This window comes from Protomyctophum bolini (genome assembly GCF_963924005.1).
Source record: "Protomyctophum bolini genome assembly, chromosome: 12".
Classification (NCBI taxonomy): Eukaryota; Metazoa; Chordata; class Actinopteri; order Myctophiformes; family Myctophidae; genus Protomyctophum; species Protomyctophum bolini.
Window position 1 is genome coordinate 8,480,814 of NC_137873.1, and position 20,402 is coordinate 8,501,215.

The 20,402-nt window shown below is 43.9% G+C and overlaps 1 protein-coding gene across 1 annotated transcript in view; it reads left to right on the plus strand.

Moving 5' to 3' along the window:
• The first annotated feature begins 9,810 nt into the window (after positions 1–9,810).
• The window catches only part of cop1 (COP1 E3 ubiquitin ligase), a 33,143-nt gene continuing 22,551 nt past the window's right edge, over positions 9,811–20,402 (plus strand). The window contains exons 1-6 of the mRNA XM_080778549.1: positions 9,811–10,334; positions 11,967–12,347; positions 13,160–13,219; positions 15,470–15,567; positions 17,414–17,478; positions 19,025–19,141. Coding sequence (XP_080634675.1) covers positions 10,273–10,334; positions 11,967–12,347; positions 13,160–13,219; positions 15,470–15,567; positions 17,414–17,478; positions 19,025–19,141 — 783 coding nt within the window. The 5' untranslated portion in view covers positions 9,811–10,272. The remainder of the gene's footprint in view (positions 10,335–11,966; positions 12,348–13,159; positions 13,220–15,469; positions 15,568–17,413; positions 17,479–19,024; positions 19,142–20,402) is intronic.

Here is a 20,402-nt window from a genome sequence, read left to right on the forward strand (position 1 = left end):
TGTATTACTCAGAGTGTATAAATGGAACCCTAAAGCTCATAGTCTGGATTTTCTCTGTGGTGAGGTGACCACCGCTCCGGTGGTGAGGTGACCACCGGAGCCGAAATAACGTTGACCCCCTCCTCTGCCCCCCCCCCAGTCGGGCTAAGCAGACCTATCCACACTTTTCCTGGGCTGTGTGTGCTCCAGTTCCTGTCGATTTGATCCAATGAAAGCCAATGAAACTGGTCAGATGACCAATGATATCCAATGAAATCAACAGGAACTGGAGCACACACAGCCCAGGAAAAGTGTGGATAAGGATTCCATGCACGGACAAGAGAAGCTGTCTGCCGGTGTCTCTCCCGGGTTTTTTTTTTAGACAGCTGGTGGATGGAAAAGAAGCTCCACTGCGTCGGCCAGATTCACGGGAAAAAGCTTTCCCCGCAGCGGCATTCTGCCGCGTGGGCGGAGCTTCATTTCCATCCACCAAGCTGTCTAGAAAACCCGGAAGAGAAGCCGGCAGACGCAGACAGCTTCTTTTGTCCGCGCATGGAAGTTCAGGTGTGCCCGCAGTATAATTAAAGGCATTTGAAATGACATGAAAAATGTTAATTTCCAGGATTCCAATTGAAAAATAGCAAAAATTCAACATTTCAATTCGAACATAGCAAAATTAGCCGATCTACAAGCTCAAAATGAGCTTGTAGATCAGCTATTTTTGCTACGACAGCAATATATGGCCCTCTCCATCGTCAAAGTTGCCCAACCCTGTTCTACCTGGCTGTTAATGACGCATGTCATTCCTGTTTGTTTTTTTAACTCTAGGCCTATAGCCTATATGATTTTTCTCTTTTTTTGTTTGTTGCATATAGAAGTGTATATTTGTACGTCTTTAAATGTTCTGATGAATTGAAAAGAGAGGACCCTGATGTAAACAAGTCTTAGTGCTTTTTCTGGTTTTATTCTAGTTAAATAGCAGATTTTGTATTGACCTGTATGTCTACTTTTGTTGGAACTGTAGCCTACCTATTCTACAAAAAAAGTTATTACATTTTTCAATCAATCAATCAATCAAAGTACTCAAGTACAAGTAGAAATCCTGCATTCAAAATGTATTTGAGTAAAATACAGAAGTATTGGCATCAGCATATAATAATCAATCAATAATCCGGTGATGACATGAGGGTCGAAACCTTAGTACATTCGTCTCAGCAGCAGTAGTAGTCAGCAGCGTTGCCATGTCTGCTTAATACAAGCGACTTTGGGCTTGTTTTTCTCCAAGGTTGCTTGTAAATATTAATAGTTGTGTTTTGGAGGGTTTTATGTGCTTGTTTCTAAAGTGTAGTACTGTAGCTTATTTGTGCTGGCTTATATGTTAACCAATGTATATACCAATGTATAACCAATATGGTTCTCAAACATGTTGAAATCCAGGACCGCTCAAATGAAGTTAAAGTTAAAAAAAAAAAATCTGCAAACTCCCATGAAAACATGTGTAGTTACAAATTACCCATAGTCCTACATTTACATTGCCAAAGCACAATATAACAAAACAGTTGAAAACGGGGAGAGTAGGCTATAATATAATATTACAGATACGTAACATACCCCTCCAACTGTCATTGTAGCAGAGTAGCTCTGTTCCGAGCTAAACCGCCCCGTGTTTTTAAGTTGGTACCGTCGGGGGAGTGGAAACTGGAAAGGTCAAATTAATTGGACTGTGCAGTTTGAAGATAACTCTAATACCTGACTCCGCCTGATGGGGGTGCCATTGATTCATGTGATTGTGAAGGAAGTTGTGTATTCCATGATCTGGCAGAGTCTGATAAATGCCCGTGGGTCAGCATTAGAGCCACGGACCACCATTTGATGACATTTAGCCTCTCAGACCCATTAGAGCCACGGACCACCATTTGATGACATTTAGCCTCTCAGACTCAGACCCATTAGAGCCACGGACCACCATTTGATGACATTTAGCCTCTCAGACCCATTAGAGCCACGGACCACCATTTGATGACATTTAGCCTCTCAGACCCATTAGAGCCACGGACCACCATTTGATGACATTTAGCCTCTCAGACCCATTTGAGCCACGGACCACCATTTGATGACATTTAGCCTCTCGGACCCATTTGAGCCACGGACCACCATTTGATGACATTTAGCCTCTCAGACCCATTTGATGACATTTAGCCTCTCAGACCCATTTGATGACATTTAGCCTCTCAGACCCATTTGATGACATTTAGCCTCTCAGACCCATTTGAGCCACAGACCACCATTTGATGACATTTAGCCTCTCAGACCCATTTGATGACATTTAGCCTCTCAGACCCATTTGATGACATTTAGCCTCTCAGACCCATTTGATGACATTTAGCCTCTCAGACCCATTTGAGCCACGGACCACCATTTGATGACATTTAGCCTCTCAGAACCCCTCCCAAAGAAAACTAAACATTTTGGTTGTCATTGGAAAAGATTTTCAACAAAATTCACAATTCCATGCTGTATTGATGTTAATTGGTACCATTAAGAGGCAAACATTAAGGTCAAAATGACTACATTCTCTAATATAATTGTGTAGACTGCTTGTAAACAGATGTTTAACAATAATGTAACTCTTGAGAGCGTATCATTTTACTTTGCACTCTCAAGATCAAGTTAAAGATCTACAAGGGTCCATTTGGTTACAAACTCTCCATCATTTAAATGGGGACCACCTGGAACCTCCTCAAGGACCACTGGTGGTCCCCCGGGACCACTGGTTGAAACTAAGCCACTGCTCTATGCCATGGTACCAATTTGGATGTAGGCCCATCTCAGTATATTGTTGATATTGTCTCTTGACTGTGTCTTTACTGGCAAAATGTATTGTTTGGCTTCAGTAATAATAGGATTAAGAAGAAAATTGAAGTATAGGCTACATAATTAATTTGATCATTATTCAGAAAGCAAAACTCTCTCATGTCAAGGACCCCCAAATTCACACCAATTATAGCCTGCAGACCTCCATTTGAAAAGATATGCCAGGGACCCCCATAAGAGAAGATTTGTACGGTTCTAGCAGTGATTCTCAACCTGTTTTATTTCAAGGACACCCCAGTTTGACATGCATTAGTCTACGGACCCCCATTTCATTGTATTTCTATCTCTGGGACCCTCAATTTGTATTGCGGGGGTGGGGGTTTCATGCATTTCATTTTGGGAGAATGTACATTTGTTAATATCACAATTAACGCGAACACATGTGACACCTAGAACGCCAGGGGTTATTCAATCCATTACATTATAGAGCGCCGCAGTCCCTCCCCCTTTCAGAAAAACGAGTGGCCCAGGAAATGAAAACGCAATGCATTCTCCCATCGGCACTTCTAATATAATTTATTTAAAGACGGTTACGCCGCGGACAAAGCCAACTCGGATCGTAACAAATTATGACAATGAACACAATGTTTTGGGCCGATCAAGGCTCAGGAGGATGTTTGTCTGATAAAATACAACAGATATGTCAAAATGATGGCTTTCGATTTCAGAAATTTGTCGCCGTGCAAACAGATATTCTTTATAGTAAAGCAATACATGAAGGTCTTGGAGCTATCTGCATAGTATTAAGAAAAATAGGCTATATCATCAATCAGACAAACCAAAAAGTCCTATCCGACTTGTGCACCAGGGACACTAAGAACTACATCCAAACAGGAAAGTCCTATCTGATTGACAGCCCATACATCCAAACAGAAAAGTCATCCCTCAACAAAAAAAAATCACAGCACTCCATCGTTAAATGGTTATCCAGTGTGGACATGCTGGTGTCTCTTCAGATGACTTGCCAGACTGAAACTCTTGTCACAATGTTGGCAGGCGAACGTTTTTTCTCCAGTGTGGACACGCTGGTGTCTCTTCAGACTACCGTACTGACTGAAACTCTTGTCACAATGTTGGCAGGGGAAAGGTTTTTCTCCAGTGTGGACACGCTGGTGTCTCTTCAGATGACTTGCCCGACTGAAACTCTTGTCACAATGTTGGCAGGGGAAAGGTTCTTCTCCAGTGTGGACACGCTGGTGTGTCTTCAGACTACTGTACTGACTGAAACTCTTGTCACAATGTTGGCAGGGGAAAGGTTTTTCTCCAGTGTGGACACGCTGGTGTCTCTTCAGATGACTTGCCCGACTGAAACTCTTGTCACAATGTTGGCAGGGGAAAGGTTCTTCTCCAGTGTGGACACGCTGGTGTGTCTTCAGACTACTGTACTGACTGAAACTCTTGTCACAATGTTGGCAGGGGAAAGGTTTTTCTCCAGTGTGGACACGCTGGTGTCTCTTCAGATGACTTGCCCGACTGAAACTCTTGTCACAATGTTGGCAGGGGAAAGGTTCTTCTCCAGTGTGGACACGCTGGTGTCTCTTCAGACTACCTGACCGACTCTCCCTGGCCTCCTCCCAGTCAGACTCATCACTGTCTGTTGTATCAGAGTCTGATACAACAGACAGTGATGACTGGCCACAGGCCACAGGCTCTGCTCCACGCTGGTCTGCAATGAAAGAATACAATAAGGACTTTAATAATAACGACTTTGATGTGACAGGAATAAAGACTTTATTAAAACAGAGAGAGAGAGAGAGAGGGGAGTTGCACACACCCATACAGTTTGTTTCAGGCTGCTGCCCTCGGGGAAGAGGTACCAGAGTATCAAAGCCAACACAGGCAGATATACTGATCTGAGTTCTTTAAATTTATACTTAGTATCGTTATTTAATTATTTACTTTTTTTTTACTTATGTGTATTGTGGAGCATCAACCAACTTAAGTTTTTCACAATGCTGTACCTGTACATCTGTGCAACAATAAACACCTTGAACCTTGACTCCCATTGTAACAATTATGGAATGCGGAAGTGCTCATTCTATCTCAATGGGATAGTTCCAATGTTTGGAACTATAGCCCAAAGGCACCCGCTTTGGGGCATGTCGCCACTCTTACTATTCCACTCGGTGTATATAGATGCTGAGTGGCATGTGCCTATTGTAACATGAAAACACATGCCATGATAAGTGTAACTGTATTATTTATGTCCTTGTATGCATCTCCTTTGTGTGGACATAAATAAATGGTTAAGTGCAATATACAGATGGACAGGTTTACAGCCAGTGAAGGACAGATCAGTGTGTAAAGTTGCCCGAGGGCCAAGTCTCGAAAAACAGTCAGCGATGCTAGGACCTGTCTGCCCCACTACCCACAGTCTGTGTGGTGTGTGCGTGTGTGCAATGTCCTTAATCAGAGTGTGTGTGTGTGTGTGTGTGTGTGTGTGTGTGTGTGTGTGTGTGTGTGTGTGTGTGTGTGTGTGTGTGTGTGTGTGTGTGTGTGTGTGTGTGTGTGTGTGTATAGGGCATGGGCTGCGCCGTGACACAGTTTTTACCAGAGCATTCTTGTATTAATAAAAACACTATTGCTACCCTGTACAACTTGACTACAGGTTTACGCCAGCAGTAAATAAAACAGTACTTACGAAGCCCCTCCGTCTGGCAGCCAACCGATGACCCTAGTCCTCTCTGACTACCTGTCAGTGGGAGAGGAGAGTGTTGTCTGATGAATGAATATCAACATCCTAATACAGGGGGGTCTAATTATGACAGGCAATCCCCCCCCCAGTCAAAAAACACTCAGTTTGAAATAGACACTCATGGCCCTAGATCATCCTTCCTGGGATCAGGAAGCATCAAGCATCAAGAGGGGCTCCCAAAACGTTTTAGCGCTTTAGCTAAGTAGTACAAAAAAGCCAATCTAAAAGGTTTTGTTTAAAAAATATATATATAGTCTAGTAGGCTAAATGTAACTAAAACTTAAAATATAATTAAAAAATATATATATATATATAATATATAAAAGCAGTACAGACCTGAGTCCAGCACCTGCCCCAACAACAGGTTCTGCGGGAGGGCGTCCAGCACACCTTCCACCGGCGTGCGGCACACAGGGCAGGCTGGCTGGCTGCAGCTCAGCACCTTCTCCTGGAGGCACCGCCGGTGGAAGGTGTGCTGACAGGAGAGCATCTTCACATGGAACAGAAGCAACAGAAAACCTCATGACTCTCAACAACGGAACGATTAGTGAAACAGTGTGAAAGCAAAGCAGACCCTCCTCCTCCTCCTCCACCCAATAGTGATGAATATTGAACAGAGTATGTAAGATGTGGATGTTTAGGTATTGTCATTACTAAATACACAATGAACACAGTCTGTAAGATTATGTCATTCTAAAACCTGTGTAGTACAGCACAGCGAAAGTTTGCAGTTTGGAAGCACTCGTTTTTGTTAACGGGTCGCGCTGCTGCCTCCTGCATTATGTGCAAATTCGAAACGGGTGGAACGCAGGGTCGTTCAGTGACGTACGACGAGTGCTTCCAAACTCCAGCACTTAGAAAAATAATCACTTGCAGAGGATGTCTTGACAGAAAGTAGCTCATAACATCTCTATGGTGGATTTTTATGAAAAACAAGCTCGGCAGATTGAAAGAGGATAATTCAAGCTTTGACTACAGCTGCAATGTTGGTGAGTTTAACGTTGTTTGAGACAAGCAGATAGCAAACCAAAAAAGATGAGTGGGGAGTCAATGGAGGGTATTGCAACTCTAGATTCATCCCATTATAAAAAAAATCTAGAGTTGCAAATTGCGGCTACCTACGGCAGTGGTACCCAAACTTTTTCATGTTAGGACCCCCAAATTGACACCAAGTAGCCCACGGACCGCCCCTTTTGAAATGCCATTCTCCCATGAGAGAAGATTTTTACGGCTCTAGCAGTGATGCTCAACCCGTTTAATTGCAAGGACCCCCAGTTTGACATGAATTAGTCTACGGACTCCCATTTAATGGCATTTCAATTTCCGAGACCCCCAAGTTATAGTGTAAAATCAATGTGGACCCCATAAGGGTCCATTTGGTTCCAAACTATGATTTGTCTGGGGACCCCCTGGAACTCCCTCAAGGACCCCTGGGGGTCCCCAGACCCCACTTTGGGAACCACTGTCCTAGAGGCCATTCATGTTTCATGGAAGTAGCTTCTGAACACGAATCCTATTGCTAGTTTGACAACTTCAAATCATCTTATTAAAATAACTAATAACTGAAAAACAGCAGGTCTACAAGCTCACAACACCTCGCAGCGTGTCGTGCTGTGAGCTTGTAGATCTGCCATTTTCAGGGACGCGACTACTGGCTTCTATGGAATCCCCAAATGACTGAAATTAGTCGTGAGGACTGACCTATGTGAAAACCGTAAGTATAGACAGGCTATTTGCAACCTTAGGCTAAACAACAAGAATCCCAAAGGTCATCGGTAGATATAAAGGATTGGAAAGAAGTCAGAGGATTTGTAACCTATGTAATGAAGACAGAATTGGAGATGAGTATCATGTTTTGTTGGAATGTAAGAATACTGGCATTATGAATTTCAGGCAAAAATACCTGCCACTTTATTTTTTTACCCACCCTTCTATGTTTAAATTAATTACTAAAATCTGAAAAACAAAAAGTAATCTATAAATTGGGTGCTTTTCTGAAAAATGTTCATCCACTGTACAAATGGGGGAAGCCTTCCGATATGTCTATCGTGTAATCTGTAATGTATTGTATACTTTCGATTGTATACTTTCATGAATCTGTGCTCCAAACCATGTGATCATGTTCGTGAGTTAAATAAATGATGATGAAAAATGATGATGATGATGATAACTTTAATACATGCCTTGGCCGTCCTGTCGTTCTGCTCCAGGCACACGGCACACTCCAGCAGGGGTTCCAGCCAAGCAGGGAGTGGCCGGGCTCCCTGCTGGACGGTGCTGTTGGAGGAGGAGGAGGAGGAAGAGGCGGCTGAAGACATCTTGCGCGTCTGTGGGAAAGGAGAAATAAAAGAGCCTGTCTTTATAGGACATTCCTCAAACTTGATAAAAGTATAAATTCATCATATACAGGTCCATCTCAATTAATTAGAATTTTCGTAAAAGTTCTTTTTTTTGGTTTCGTAATAGAATTGAGTGTCATTATCAAACACCAATAGCTTATTCTAAACTGGTATCAGCCCGTTTAGCCCGACTTGATACCTGTATGTCAAGCTATTTAATAAAAATTAGAATCAACTCATACTGTATCTCTGCTAACTACACATCCATGCAGGGGTCAGATCAGCAGTGGAACAATGAATTCCATCATCAAGATCATTCAAGTAACCCAAATCGGTTCACAATGGTAGCTCTCTTGACATTTCATTAGTGGCTGTTCCAGACAAACTTACTTGGGACACAGCCTGAAAATCCACATTCTCTGCCGTTTTTAACTAAGTTATCATTACATATGCATGGAATAAAGTAGCCATGGTTCGACGCTCGTACTTCATGACAGTCATGTTTCAGGGCTACTGGAATAAAGCAAAATAAAAGTAGGCCTAGGCTAAATTGTTTTTTTGTCCACGAAGCTGAAGAATTAAATCATGACATTTCTGAGACCATTCATGTTTCTGGAAGATGCTTCTAAACATTACATTGCTAGTTTGATCACTTAAAAAAAACAATTTCATCTTAAAATAACTAATTTTGCTTGTAGATGGGTTATTTTTGGTGGGCAGCATGCTTTCACAGAAGACACGCTATGGCTTCTATGGATGCATATGTTTTTGGACTGTGACTTAAGCAAGCTTGACAATTTATTTAAACCTTTCACCTGATGTGGACTGGAATGAAGACTTTGTCCACTTTGGAGAGTGTGAGGAGAGCGGGGAATAGTGAAACTAGCCGCAATTTGCAACTCTAGATTGTTTTAATAATGTGATGAATCTAGTTGCAATACCCTCCATTGACTCCCCACTCATCCAATTTGGTTTGCGATCTGCATGTCTTAAACGACGTTAAACTCACCAACATCACAGCTGTAGACAGTCCAAGCTTGAATTATCCTCTTTTAACCGAGCTTGTTTTTCGTAAAGGTAGCCTACTTGGAGATCTCTGAATTTGTCTGTCTGCCTGGCAGCCTGCCTGTGTGTGAAGAGGCTGGGAATTGCACAGGTGATGGGGATTTAGGCTGATTAGGCCCACTGGCAGAGCCTGACAAGAACCTTCTGGAGAACCATGGGTCCTACCGACTCGATACAGGGCACTGTACTCCCTGTGGGGGTGTGGAACGCGTGTGAAGTCGGTGGGGCAAACGGTTCTCGAGTTATTACAACCGTACAGTGTACAGTTCTACACTGTACTGTACTGTACTGTACTGTACGGTGGTTGGGGCTGCTGTACAGTAGGACCATAGACTGTAAAAAAAATAATAATAGGACAGGCCTGTAGTCATGTTTCTTATGACATTGCGACCCCTGGTGGATATATTGTGTGGTGGAAACAGCTCTACGTTTTCTAACCACCTGCAGCCCAAGATAGCAGAGACAGGGTAATACGCTTGAATTGTGATATATTTAAAGCATTGGGTAGGGTATAGCGTCGTTAGGCTTACACGGTTTTTAATGTTAATTGTAGTAATTTTGGGACAAAAATAGCAGCATTTTTTCCCCCGTAAAAACTATTTAAATAGTATACCAAAAAAATAGCTTCAGCTGTCACTCACCTGTTACTGTTACATTGTTTTTTTGATGAATTGAACAAGCCAACAAGGTTGGGAGTCGGGACCAGCTTGTAAACAAGTGTAATGTTTATTGGGTCGTCTAAAAAGCGTGATTCTCCTGGGCTTGTTTTTCCATTATGTTTTCATTGAAAGCCTGGTGGTGACGCTCGAGGTTAGTTTTTCATACTGTTTAGTATATTTCTCTCACGGTGTCTGGCAACACAAGGCACTAGCAGGCAGCCAGGCAGCCCAGTAGTAGCTAGCTGTGTAGCTAACCTAAGCTAGCTCCGTCGGTGAGCAGCTAATCCCTCAACCACCACCACCACAACAACAACACAGCGCACTTATCATGTCGTGCCTCGGCTTCTCTCCTGCTGCCATGTTGTAACACACCGCCGCGCCACAGACAGACACGCTCACAGCCGAGGAGGGACGCGAGGCGACGGATTAAAAAGACAACACTGGTCTGTCCTGGTCTGTCCTGTCTGGAGGAGGATGTGTTAGCACGGTCAGCTAGCTACCCAGCTAGCTAGCTCGCATCATTTAGCCTGCTGCTAGCTAAGCTAACATCGTTCCAGTAGGCTACTACAGAGCCCCCGAGGTCGCCCGGATGCTTTGATTAAGAACATAAACGACATCACAAAGTGTTATTTAGTGTTGTTATTATTGTTGGTGTTGGATCATGTCCCGGCCGCCCTCGCAGGGTGCTAGCTCGGTGCCCAGCACCAGCAACAACACTGGCAGGTACATGTTTTGATTTTCTTAAATTCTTTCGTTTATAAAGCAGTGGTTCTCATACCGGTGGTCCTTCCAGGTGGTCCCCAGCTAACTGATGGGAGAGTTGGTAACCAAATGGACCCCTTATGTAGATCTTTAACTCTTAACATGAAACCAAATGGACCCCTCCTGAGAGTTAAATTATTGTTAAACATCTGCATTACTTAAATTACAAGAAGTTTACACAATTCGAGAATGTTGAAGAATTGCTATTTTGATCAACGTTTTGCCTGTTGTCTCTCCTAAACGGTATCAACATCAATACAGCATGGAATTGTGGACACGTCTTGTCCAACAATAAAATACATATTCTAAATTTTGGGTCCGAGAGGCTGAATCTCATCAGATGGTGGTCCGTGGCTCAAATGCAGAATACATAACGGACCTTGATATTGAAAGGGTTGAAAACCCACTGGTTTATATGACGGTTATTTTTGTTGTATTGTTTTCGCATACTGCATATTTATGTCATTAATGTTCTGATGAATTGAGTAAGAAGGACCCCAATGGAAACAAGCCTTCACACGGGCAGACACAAAGTGTGGAGCAGCTACATGCATCTTTGCATCGCCACGTCGCTGCCTTCCATTGACGATGAATGGTAGACTGTATCTTTGCATCGCCACGTCGCTGCCTTCCATTGACGATGAATGGTAGACTGTATCTTTGCATCGCCACGTCGCTGCCTTCCATTGACGATGAATGGTAGACTGTATCTTTGCATCGCCACGTCGCTGCCTTCCATTGACGATGAATGGTAGACTGTATCTTTGCATCGTCACGTCGCTGCCTTCCATTGACGATGAATGGTAGACTGTATCTTTGCATCGTCACGTCGCTGGCTTCCATTGACAATGAATGGTAGACTGTATCTTTGCATCGTCACGTCGCTGCCTTCCATTGACAATGAATGGTAGACTGTATCTTTGCATCGTCACGTCGCTGCCTTCCATTGACGATGAATGGTAGACTGTATCTTTGCATCGCCAGATGTCGCTGGCTTCCATTGACAGTGAATGGTAGACTGTGTCATTCGTTGCCTCTGCCCGTGTGAACGCAACATTAGTGCTTCCTTGGGTTATTCTTAAATCTTCTTGGTGGACCTTGTATTGTATTGAACTGTACTCTCTCCTCCGCCTAAGACTAGATGTCGGTCCGGTAGAGACCCGCCCCGCCGCCACCGCCTGCCTCTGTAAGGAAGGGGCGAAAAGTATTAGGTGCGCGCGGTCCCAGGTCCCAGCCAACTCGCCTAGTATAGTGGTCTAATCACTAGACTACAAATCCCGCTGCCCCGGGTCGTATCCCGCTGCCGCTACTGTTTCAATGTAATGCCAGCACCAGACTATATCCACCTCGGTAGGCCAATCTGCAGAGGCAGGCGGGGGCGGCGGGTCTTTAGCGGGAAAAAAATAGCAGACCTACAAGCTCGTACAATTACATAGATTTTTGGGGGTCTTCTTTGACATGAAATATTGAGCACCGTGACTGACATAGAAAACATGAGGTACTATTTCAGAAAACTGTCATGATTTAGAAGACTATTAATTTTTTTAAATGTCGATGTCAGGACCTAAAGTTTTCCATCCCTCACTAACTCAGCTCCAACGGTAGCAGCGCCGCTGCTGCCGCTGGGACGACCGGCAGCAACGGCACCGGCGGCGGCACCGCCAACAACAACGGCAGTGCCAACGTGGTGCCCTCCTCTCGGACGACGTCGTCGTCAGCGGGCGAGCAGGGCAGCGGCGGTGGCAGCGTGTCGTCGGTGCCCACCGCCTCCCTGGCCGCCGTGCAGAGCTCCAGAGGCTCCTCCTCTGGCGGCGGTGGCGGCCTGGCGTCGCTCAGCAGACCCTCCGCCGCGTCCTCCTCCTCGTCGGCGTCCTCCTCGTCGGGGGTCCTGAGCAGGAAGAGACCCCTCCATCAGGCCCCGCTGTACAACGGCCTGCTCAACTCCTACGAGGACAAGAGCAACGACTTCGTCTGGTGAGGATATATGGAGATGTGTGTCTGATCTGAGGAGAGGGGGGTACACGCTGTGGGGACCCAAAGTGGGGTCCCGGCGGGGACCCCCCAGGGGTCCTTGAGGGAGTTCCAGGGCGTCCCCAGTGTGAAATGATAATTTGGAACCAAATGGACCCTTATGGGTCTGTAACTCTTGAGAGTGTACAAATGGTACCCGTTAGTTAGGGTCCCATTTGGTTCCATTTGTACGCTCTCAGAGTTAAATTAGCATTGATTTTACAATATAAATTTGGGGTTGTCCCAGAGATAGATAGAAATGCTATTAAATAGGGGTCCGTAGACTATTCGGCATTTGAGCCGCGGATCACCAGTTTGATGAGATTTAGCCTATATCAGAGCTAGAATATTTTATTGTCTTCGGATAAGGTTTTGTCCACATACCATGCTGTATTGATGTTGGTACCATAAGATGAGATGACAGGCCAAAAGTTGATCAAAATAACAATTCTTCTGCTTTCTCTAATTGTGTAAGACTTAGTAAAGATGTTTATAATGTGACTCTTGAGAGCATTTTCATTTTACACTCAAGAGTTAAAGGTCTATTTTGCTTATCAACTCCTAATCATTTAGCTGGGGACCACCTGGAATCCCGTCAAGGTCAAGACTATCATAGATGTATTTCATCGAGTCTTAATTGACTTAATCTTTCATTATCTGTCAAAATCAATAAAATGCATCTACGATAGTCTTGATCCAAGTCTACCCTCGCAGAGTTACACATGTACATGGATACAGATCATTGCTATAACGTGGTTTTCTATCCTGTTTTCTAGTCCCATTTGTTTCGAGATGATAGAAGAGGCTCATATGACCAAGTGCGGACACAGTTTCTGGTAAGTGCCACTTGACTTGCTAGCGTGTCTTTTGCTTTACTGTTTTTTTTAAGAGGCCTTGATTTAAAAACCAGTAGTGGTGGACTGGCTGTTCTTCACATTTAATTTAATTTTAATTTTGTTCAACACAGACCGTTATATAGACTACAATACGGGATGACCTTTTACGTCCGTTAAAACGACCGGATTAAGGTTGGCGAGGGGTCCGTTAAACCGACCGGATTAAGGTTGGTGAGGGGTCCGTTAAAACGACCGGATTAAGGTTGGTGAGGGGTCCGTTAAAATCGACCGGATTAAGGTTGGTGAGGGGTCCGTTAAAACGACCGGATTAAGGTTGGTGAGGGGTCCGTTAAAATCGACCGGATTAAGGTTGGTGAGGGGTCCGTTAAAACGACCGGATTAAGGTTGGTGAGGGGTCCGTTAAAACGACCGGATTAAGGTTGGTGAGGGGTCCGTTAAAACGACCGGATTAAGGTTGGTGAGGGGTCCGTTAAAACGACCGGATTAATGTTGGTGAGTCGTCCGTTAAAACGACCGGATTAAGGTTGGTGAGGGGTCTGTTAAAACGACCGGATTAAGCTTGGTGAGGGGTGCAACACCCGCATAATGACGACAACATTGGCAAACAATTCTGTTGGGATGTTATCACCTTCAGTCGGAGCGATTGAGCGATGCTGACAAGCCAGTGGCAGAGGAGGCTGAAAACTGAACTGCCAAAAAGACGTGCACATCTATAATCGAATAGGCTGGGTGCCGGATCAAAAATAGTGATTTGTTCAATATTCAGGAATAAAAAATGAGTCTGCGCACGCACATTTATACTCCCAGAAATATCCTTACGTGGAAAGATATTTCTGGGAGCGTGCATCTGTTTCATTCTTGATACGGATGCTGACAGCCAGTCACAATCCATCTCAATGTACGGTTCAGCACATCATGATTCATCGGTCATGTACAGTCCCAACATGTTCACAGCAGCGCATAACTAGCCCATTTTGGGCAGGAACCCCTTTTGGCGTTTTAACCCATTTTGGCCTGACCTCGAAATAAATAAAAAAAATCTTCTAAATCCTCCAGTTTTCTGAAATAAATATTTTCTCGATTAAAAAAATACATAAATAGCAGACCTACAAGCTCGGTGGCGCGCTATGAGCTTGTAGATCTGCTATTTTTCAATAGCTAAAGCATAACATAATGCTACCACCAAAAGGGGATCCCGCCCAAAATGGGTTAAAGCAATATGTTATACTTTAGATATTGAAAAGAATAGCAGATTTGGAAAATCTGGCTTGGCTGAATGACGTGGCTCTGTTGGAGGAGAGCATGTGTTGGCTATATACGCAGGCTGGGGCAACCTGTCTCTGTCACAGTAACATGCCGTGATGATGGAATGAAACGTATTGTATTGAAGTGCATAAACGGGTCGTATACAATATAAGAGTTGTATATTTCTGTTGGCGCCTTCTACCAACCGACACGCTTCTCTATGCGCGTGGCATCATCGAACACGGACGTTATGCTGAGTGGCAAAAAAACTACTGTCTGGCCTTTAAGACAACCCATAGATCCAGACAGAAAAGTCCTGTAGGATTGTATTAAACAACGTTAAACTCACCAATGTTGTAGCTGTACAAAAAGCATGTTGTGAGCTACTTCCATGTCAATAAATTCCATGCACTGACACTTTTTTTTTAAGTGTCAGTGATTGGTAATTGGTGTAGTAATCCTCGTCTATATACTGCCTCCCCCTGGTCAGCCGGGGCGCCTGATGGAGCGGAAAGGAACTGGTTGGAATAACGTGTTCCTTCCACGCGCTACGTCCACCCAGGGAAACTCCCCCCTGTCAGGTTGTAAAGGAGCAACTTGGATACTCGGGCATGAAGGAAGCATGAGTTCAAGTCCGTTGCTCTCCCCTTGTCCCCCATATATGGGGACTAGGTTGGTGGAGGGTGTGTAGAGCCCAGGATCACATTAGGTGATTGACACAGGGGTGAAAAATGGGTTACAAAATCGTGGGATAAAAATGATAAAAAAATAAATAAAAAAAGTGTCTGTGATTGGAAGCGCTCGTTTTAGATAACGCAACGTCCTGCTGCCTCCTACATCATGTGAAGTTTATAGAAACGGGCGTACCACCCGTTGGAGTCTCCTTAACCTCTTAAGGAAATGCTGCTGTGTGTGTGTGACTGTGTGTGTGTGTGTCTGTGTGTGATAATACCATCCCATGCCTCGGGTGTTCCCTCTCTGCAGCTTCAAGTGCATCCGTCAGAGTCTGGAGGACTCCAACAGATGTCCCAAATGCAACTACATCGTGGACAACGTGGACCAGCTCTACCCCAACTTTCTGGGTAGGCACAATTTTACAATTTAGGCATTTAGCAGACGCTCTCAATCCAGAGCAAAAAAATTACCGTAATTTCCGGACTATAAGCCGCACCTGAATATAAGCCGCACCAGCCAAATTTAGGGAAAATCCCAAATATGTACGTATACAGGCCGCACCGGACTATAAGCCACAGGTGGCCCCCTAGTGGCCGTTTCGTTAGCTCAGAGCCTTAGATGGCTCTGCGTTAGCTGTAAAAATCCATAGATAAGCCGCACCGTTGTATAAGCCGCAGGGTTCAAATCATGGGTAAAAAGGTGCGGCTTATAGTCCGGAAATTACGGTACATATAAATAAGTGATGCACCGAATATTCGGGTGCAGAAAATGGCTAAAAAAAAAGCATTTTCGGCCTATTCGGAAACGGACCACGGAAATGTTCACTAGTGTTTATGGACAGATGCATTTTCAACTGGTGGTCCGTGGACCACTGGTGGTCCGTGGAGGTATTGCATGTGGTCCCTGACCGTGCATTTAGCGATGTAGCAAACAGTAAGACGAAAAATGTTCGCCGACTACCTATTTTCATTGACAGAAACAAATGGAAACTAAATGAAAACTAAGCTACGATGACTAAAACTAAGACTAAATATACTGACAATTTCGTCGACAAATAAAAACTAGGCTAAAATGTTAGGAAGGGACTAGTGGACAAGAGATCCAGTATAAGTCATTTAACACTTGGTTGCATGCTGAAAATCTAGATCAGCTATTTTCAGCAAGTGTGAAAACACTCATTACGACGGCATCAAGACCCGCCAAAATACCTTTTTAGTCGACTAAATCAACTGTAGATTTAGTCGACTAAAATCTTATGACATTTATTCGACTAAAAACTAGACTAACACTAAGACATTCCAGGTGGCTAAAATGTGACTAAAACTAAATGAAGTTTCAGTCCAAAGACTATGACTAAACTAAAATAGAAATTTGCTGCCAAAAACAACACTGGTAGCAAAGTGAAGATTTGTATTTTCTTCCAGGAAACAGAACAGTGCACTAAACGTCTGTCGCGCTGTTCCTTGGAAGTGTTATCAGAATGACTGGGAAGTCTGAGGTTAATAAATTCCACAGAAAAGGCAGAATCTCAAGAAGTGTGAAGTGTACCAGCTTGCCCTGATTGAGTCATCGTTATTAGGAAATGTGCCCATACAATCATGTATGTCATCATGTGCTATATCTTGCACGTATTTGCAATTTTTTTACTAGCAAGTCCTTGACATGAAAAAGGTTGAGCTTCCCCTGACATAGAAACATAGGTTTTTCAGAAGAATGTTAGCTTTTAGAAGCCTTTTTTTTAATCGTCAAAATGTGTTAAATGTTACGCTGTGGTGCGTTGTATTTATTAACCCATTTTGGGGCTAAAGCATTATGTCATGCTTTAGCTATTGAAAAACAGCAGATCTACAAGCTCGTAGCGCGCCACCGAGTGGCGCGCTACGACCTTGTAGGTCTGCTATTTTTGAAAAATCAAAGAACGACTGACATAGAAACATAGCTTTTTCAGAAAACTGTCAGGATGTAGAAGAACATTTTTAGAATCTGATCTCAGGTCAGAATGTGTTAAATGTTACGCTGTGGCGCGTTGCATTTACTAAGCTGGGATCTCCAGTCCTGCCGGTGTTGTTACTGCCACGGTTAAACTGACCTCTGATCCTCTTCCTTCCGTCTGTGTTCCAGTGAATGAACTGATCTGAGAACTGATCTTAAACTGACTGATCCTCTTCCTTCCGTCTGTGTTCCAGTGGAATGAACTGATCTGAGAACTGATCTTAAACTGACTGATCCTCTTCCTTTCCGTCTGTGTTCCAGTGAATGAACTGATCCTCAAACAGAAACAGAGACATGAGGAGAAGAGGCTAAAGTTGGACCATCCTGTAAGATCCTCACACACACACACACACACACACACACACACACACACACACACACACACAGAAATCTCTAATCTCCATATTCTAACTGCTTGTGTGTTTTTTTTTTCATAAATTATGCCCTATTATTATTTGATCATGCCACGGCACGTCACACAAAGGTATCCAACACGTAGCAGATCTACAAGCTCTCAACGTGTCGCTTCACGCTGCGTTTCCAGCTTGCAGATCTGCTACCCTTTGATGCCGTTGGAATCTGGAAAAAGTAACAGTTTTGGACATATTGAGGTTTCCACCCGACAGAGACGGTATAATACTCTGTCTGTCTGTGAACAGACACCCTGTTATCTCTCCTAAAATGGTCCTCTGTGAACAGACACCCTGTTATCTCTGTTAAAATGGTCCTCTGTGAACAGACACCCTGTTATCTCTGTTAAAATGGTCCTGTGTCTTGTCTTGACCCCAGAACGGCCCAAGGTGGCTGTTATCTCTGTTAAAATGGTCCTATTGTCTTGTAGAACGGGTCCAGGTGGCTGTTATCTCTGTTAAAACGGTCCTCTGTCTTGTAGAACGGGTCCAGATGGATGTTATCTCTGTTAAAACGGTCCTGTGTCTTGTAGAACGGGTCCAGATGGCTGTTATCTCTGTTAAAATGGTCCTGTGTCTTGTAGAACGGGTCCAGATGGCTGTTATCTCTGTTGAAATGGTCCTGTGTCTTGTAGAACGGGTCCAGATGGCTGTTATCTCTGTTGAAATGGTCCTATTGTCTTGCAGAACGGGTCCAGATGGATGTTATCTCTGTTAAAATGGTCTTCTTGTCTTGTAGAACGGGTCCAGATGGTTGTTATCTCTGTTAAAATGGTCCTGTGTCTTGCAGAACGGGTCCAGATGGCTGTTATCTCTGTTAAAATGGTCCTATTGTCTTGCAGAACGGGTCCAGATGGATGTTATCTCTGTTAAAATGGTCCTGTGTCTTGTAGAACGGGTCCAGATGGATGTTATCTCTGTTAAAATGGTCTTATTGTCTTGTAGAACGGGTCCAGATGGATGTTATCTCTGTTAAAATGGTCCTGTGTCTTGCAGAACGGGTCCAGATGGCTGTTATCTCTGTTAAAATGGTCTTCTTGTCTTGTAGAACGGGTCCAGATGGCTGTTATCTCTGTTAAAATGGTCCTATTGTCTTGCAGAACGGGTCCAGATGGATGTTATCTTTGTTAAAATGGTCTTCTTGTCTTGCAGAACGGGTCCAGATGGCTGTTATCTCTGTTAAAACGGTCCTGTGTCTTGTAGAACGGCTCCAGATGGCTGTTATCTCTGTTAAAATGGTCCTATTGTCTTGCAGAACGGGTCCAGATGGATGTTATCTTTGTTAAAATGGTCTTCTTGTCTTGCAGAACGGGTCCAGATGGCTGTTATCTCTGTTAAAACGGTCCTGTGTCTTGTAGAACGGCTCCTGATGGCTGTTATCTCTGTTAAAATTGTCCTATTGTCTTGCAGAACGGGTCCAGATGGCTGTTATCTCTGTTAAAATGGTCCTATTGTCTTGCAGAACGGGTCCAGATGGCTGTTCCAGGACGTGCTGAGCCCGGACCAGGAGAACCTGGACCTCGCCAACGTCAACCTGATGCTGGAGCTCCTGGTGCAGAAGAAGAAGCAGCTGGAGGCGGTGAGCAAAGGAGACAACCACGTCAATATAATAAAAATGCTAAATAATAAATCTATATTACATCAGTTTAGCCTGTGCATATACTGTCTGTATAAGGTCTGGGGTTTCAGATTAGAGTCTCTTCAGTCTTTCATTGATAATGTGATATATATGATGTGAAAGATATAGCAGAACCATTGCGGCTCAAGAATCCACCACTCTGGTGCTGGGAGTCTGGTGCAACGCACAGGTCCTCGCGGTACTCCTGGGCCCCGGACAGGAGTCAACCCACAGAGCCTATAGTCCCTCCACGTGCCAGAACCGTACCTCTCAGTCCCGGAATAGTAGTTCCGGAGTGGTTCCAAACTTCCAACGGATTGTGCGGCCCTGTCTTTCCCTAGTGGTGTCTGATCGAGGGTAGCTACTGGGACCTACAAGCTCATAGCGCGCGCCACTCGGTGGCGCGCGCTATGAGCTTGTAGATCTGCTATTTTTCAATGGCTAAATTATAACATAATGTTTAAAACACCGAAAGGTTTTCCCACCCAAAATGGGTTAAGACTATACTATCCTATACTATACATACTATAGCATCCATACCAGGTGGTACTACAGTACTGAAGAACACCCGCAATAACAGTAGTATACAGTACAGTAACATCCATACCAGGTGGTACAGTTACAGTACTGGAGAACTCTCGTAATAACAGAAGTTAAAAAACGGAAGAAGCATCCGTCTACTACTGGCACCGAAGGAGCTTAAAACGGCGAAGGAAATGGATTCATCGCTTTGTTTTCTTATATTATTACACGCCGATTCAATCTGGTTCATTGGGCTTGTTGTGCTTTGCTTTACTCTGAGCCTCAAGACAACACAGCAGGACCATTACCACCTCTGCCAGATGCAGTGTGACATTCAAAATAATGATACAATTTAGTTTACGACCCAAACACAGCCAAAACACAAGGAATCCTTCTAGATAATAATGTATACAATTGTTTTTTTATTATGGTAAGCATGTCTGTCCAACACGTTGAGCACTTCCCCTCTGCATGAGAAGTATAATTCGAACCTAAGCGGGGACAGATGTTCTAGTCTACCAAACACTTACCATTACCCCCACCCCGAGCATAAAATAAATAAAAACATAAAATCTAAGAGGAAACCCTGGTTCCAATAGCCATATTTGTGCACGTTAAAAACCTTTTTTTATGTGATCACAGGCCTTTTTTTCAGACTCCTAACTAAAACAAAACACCCTCTGGCAAATCTTACCACCCA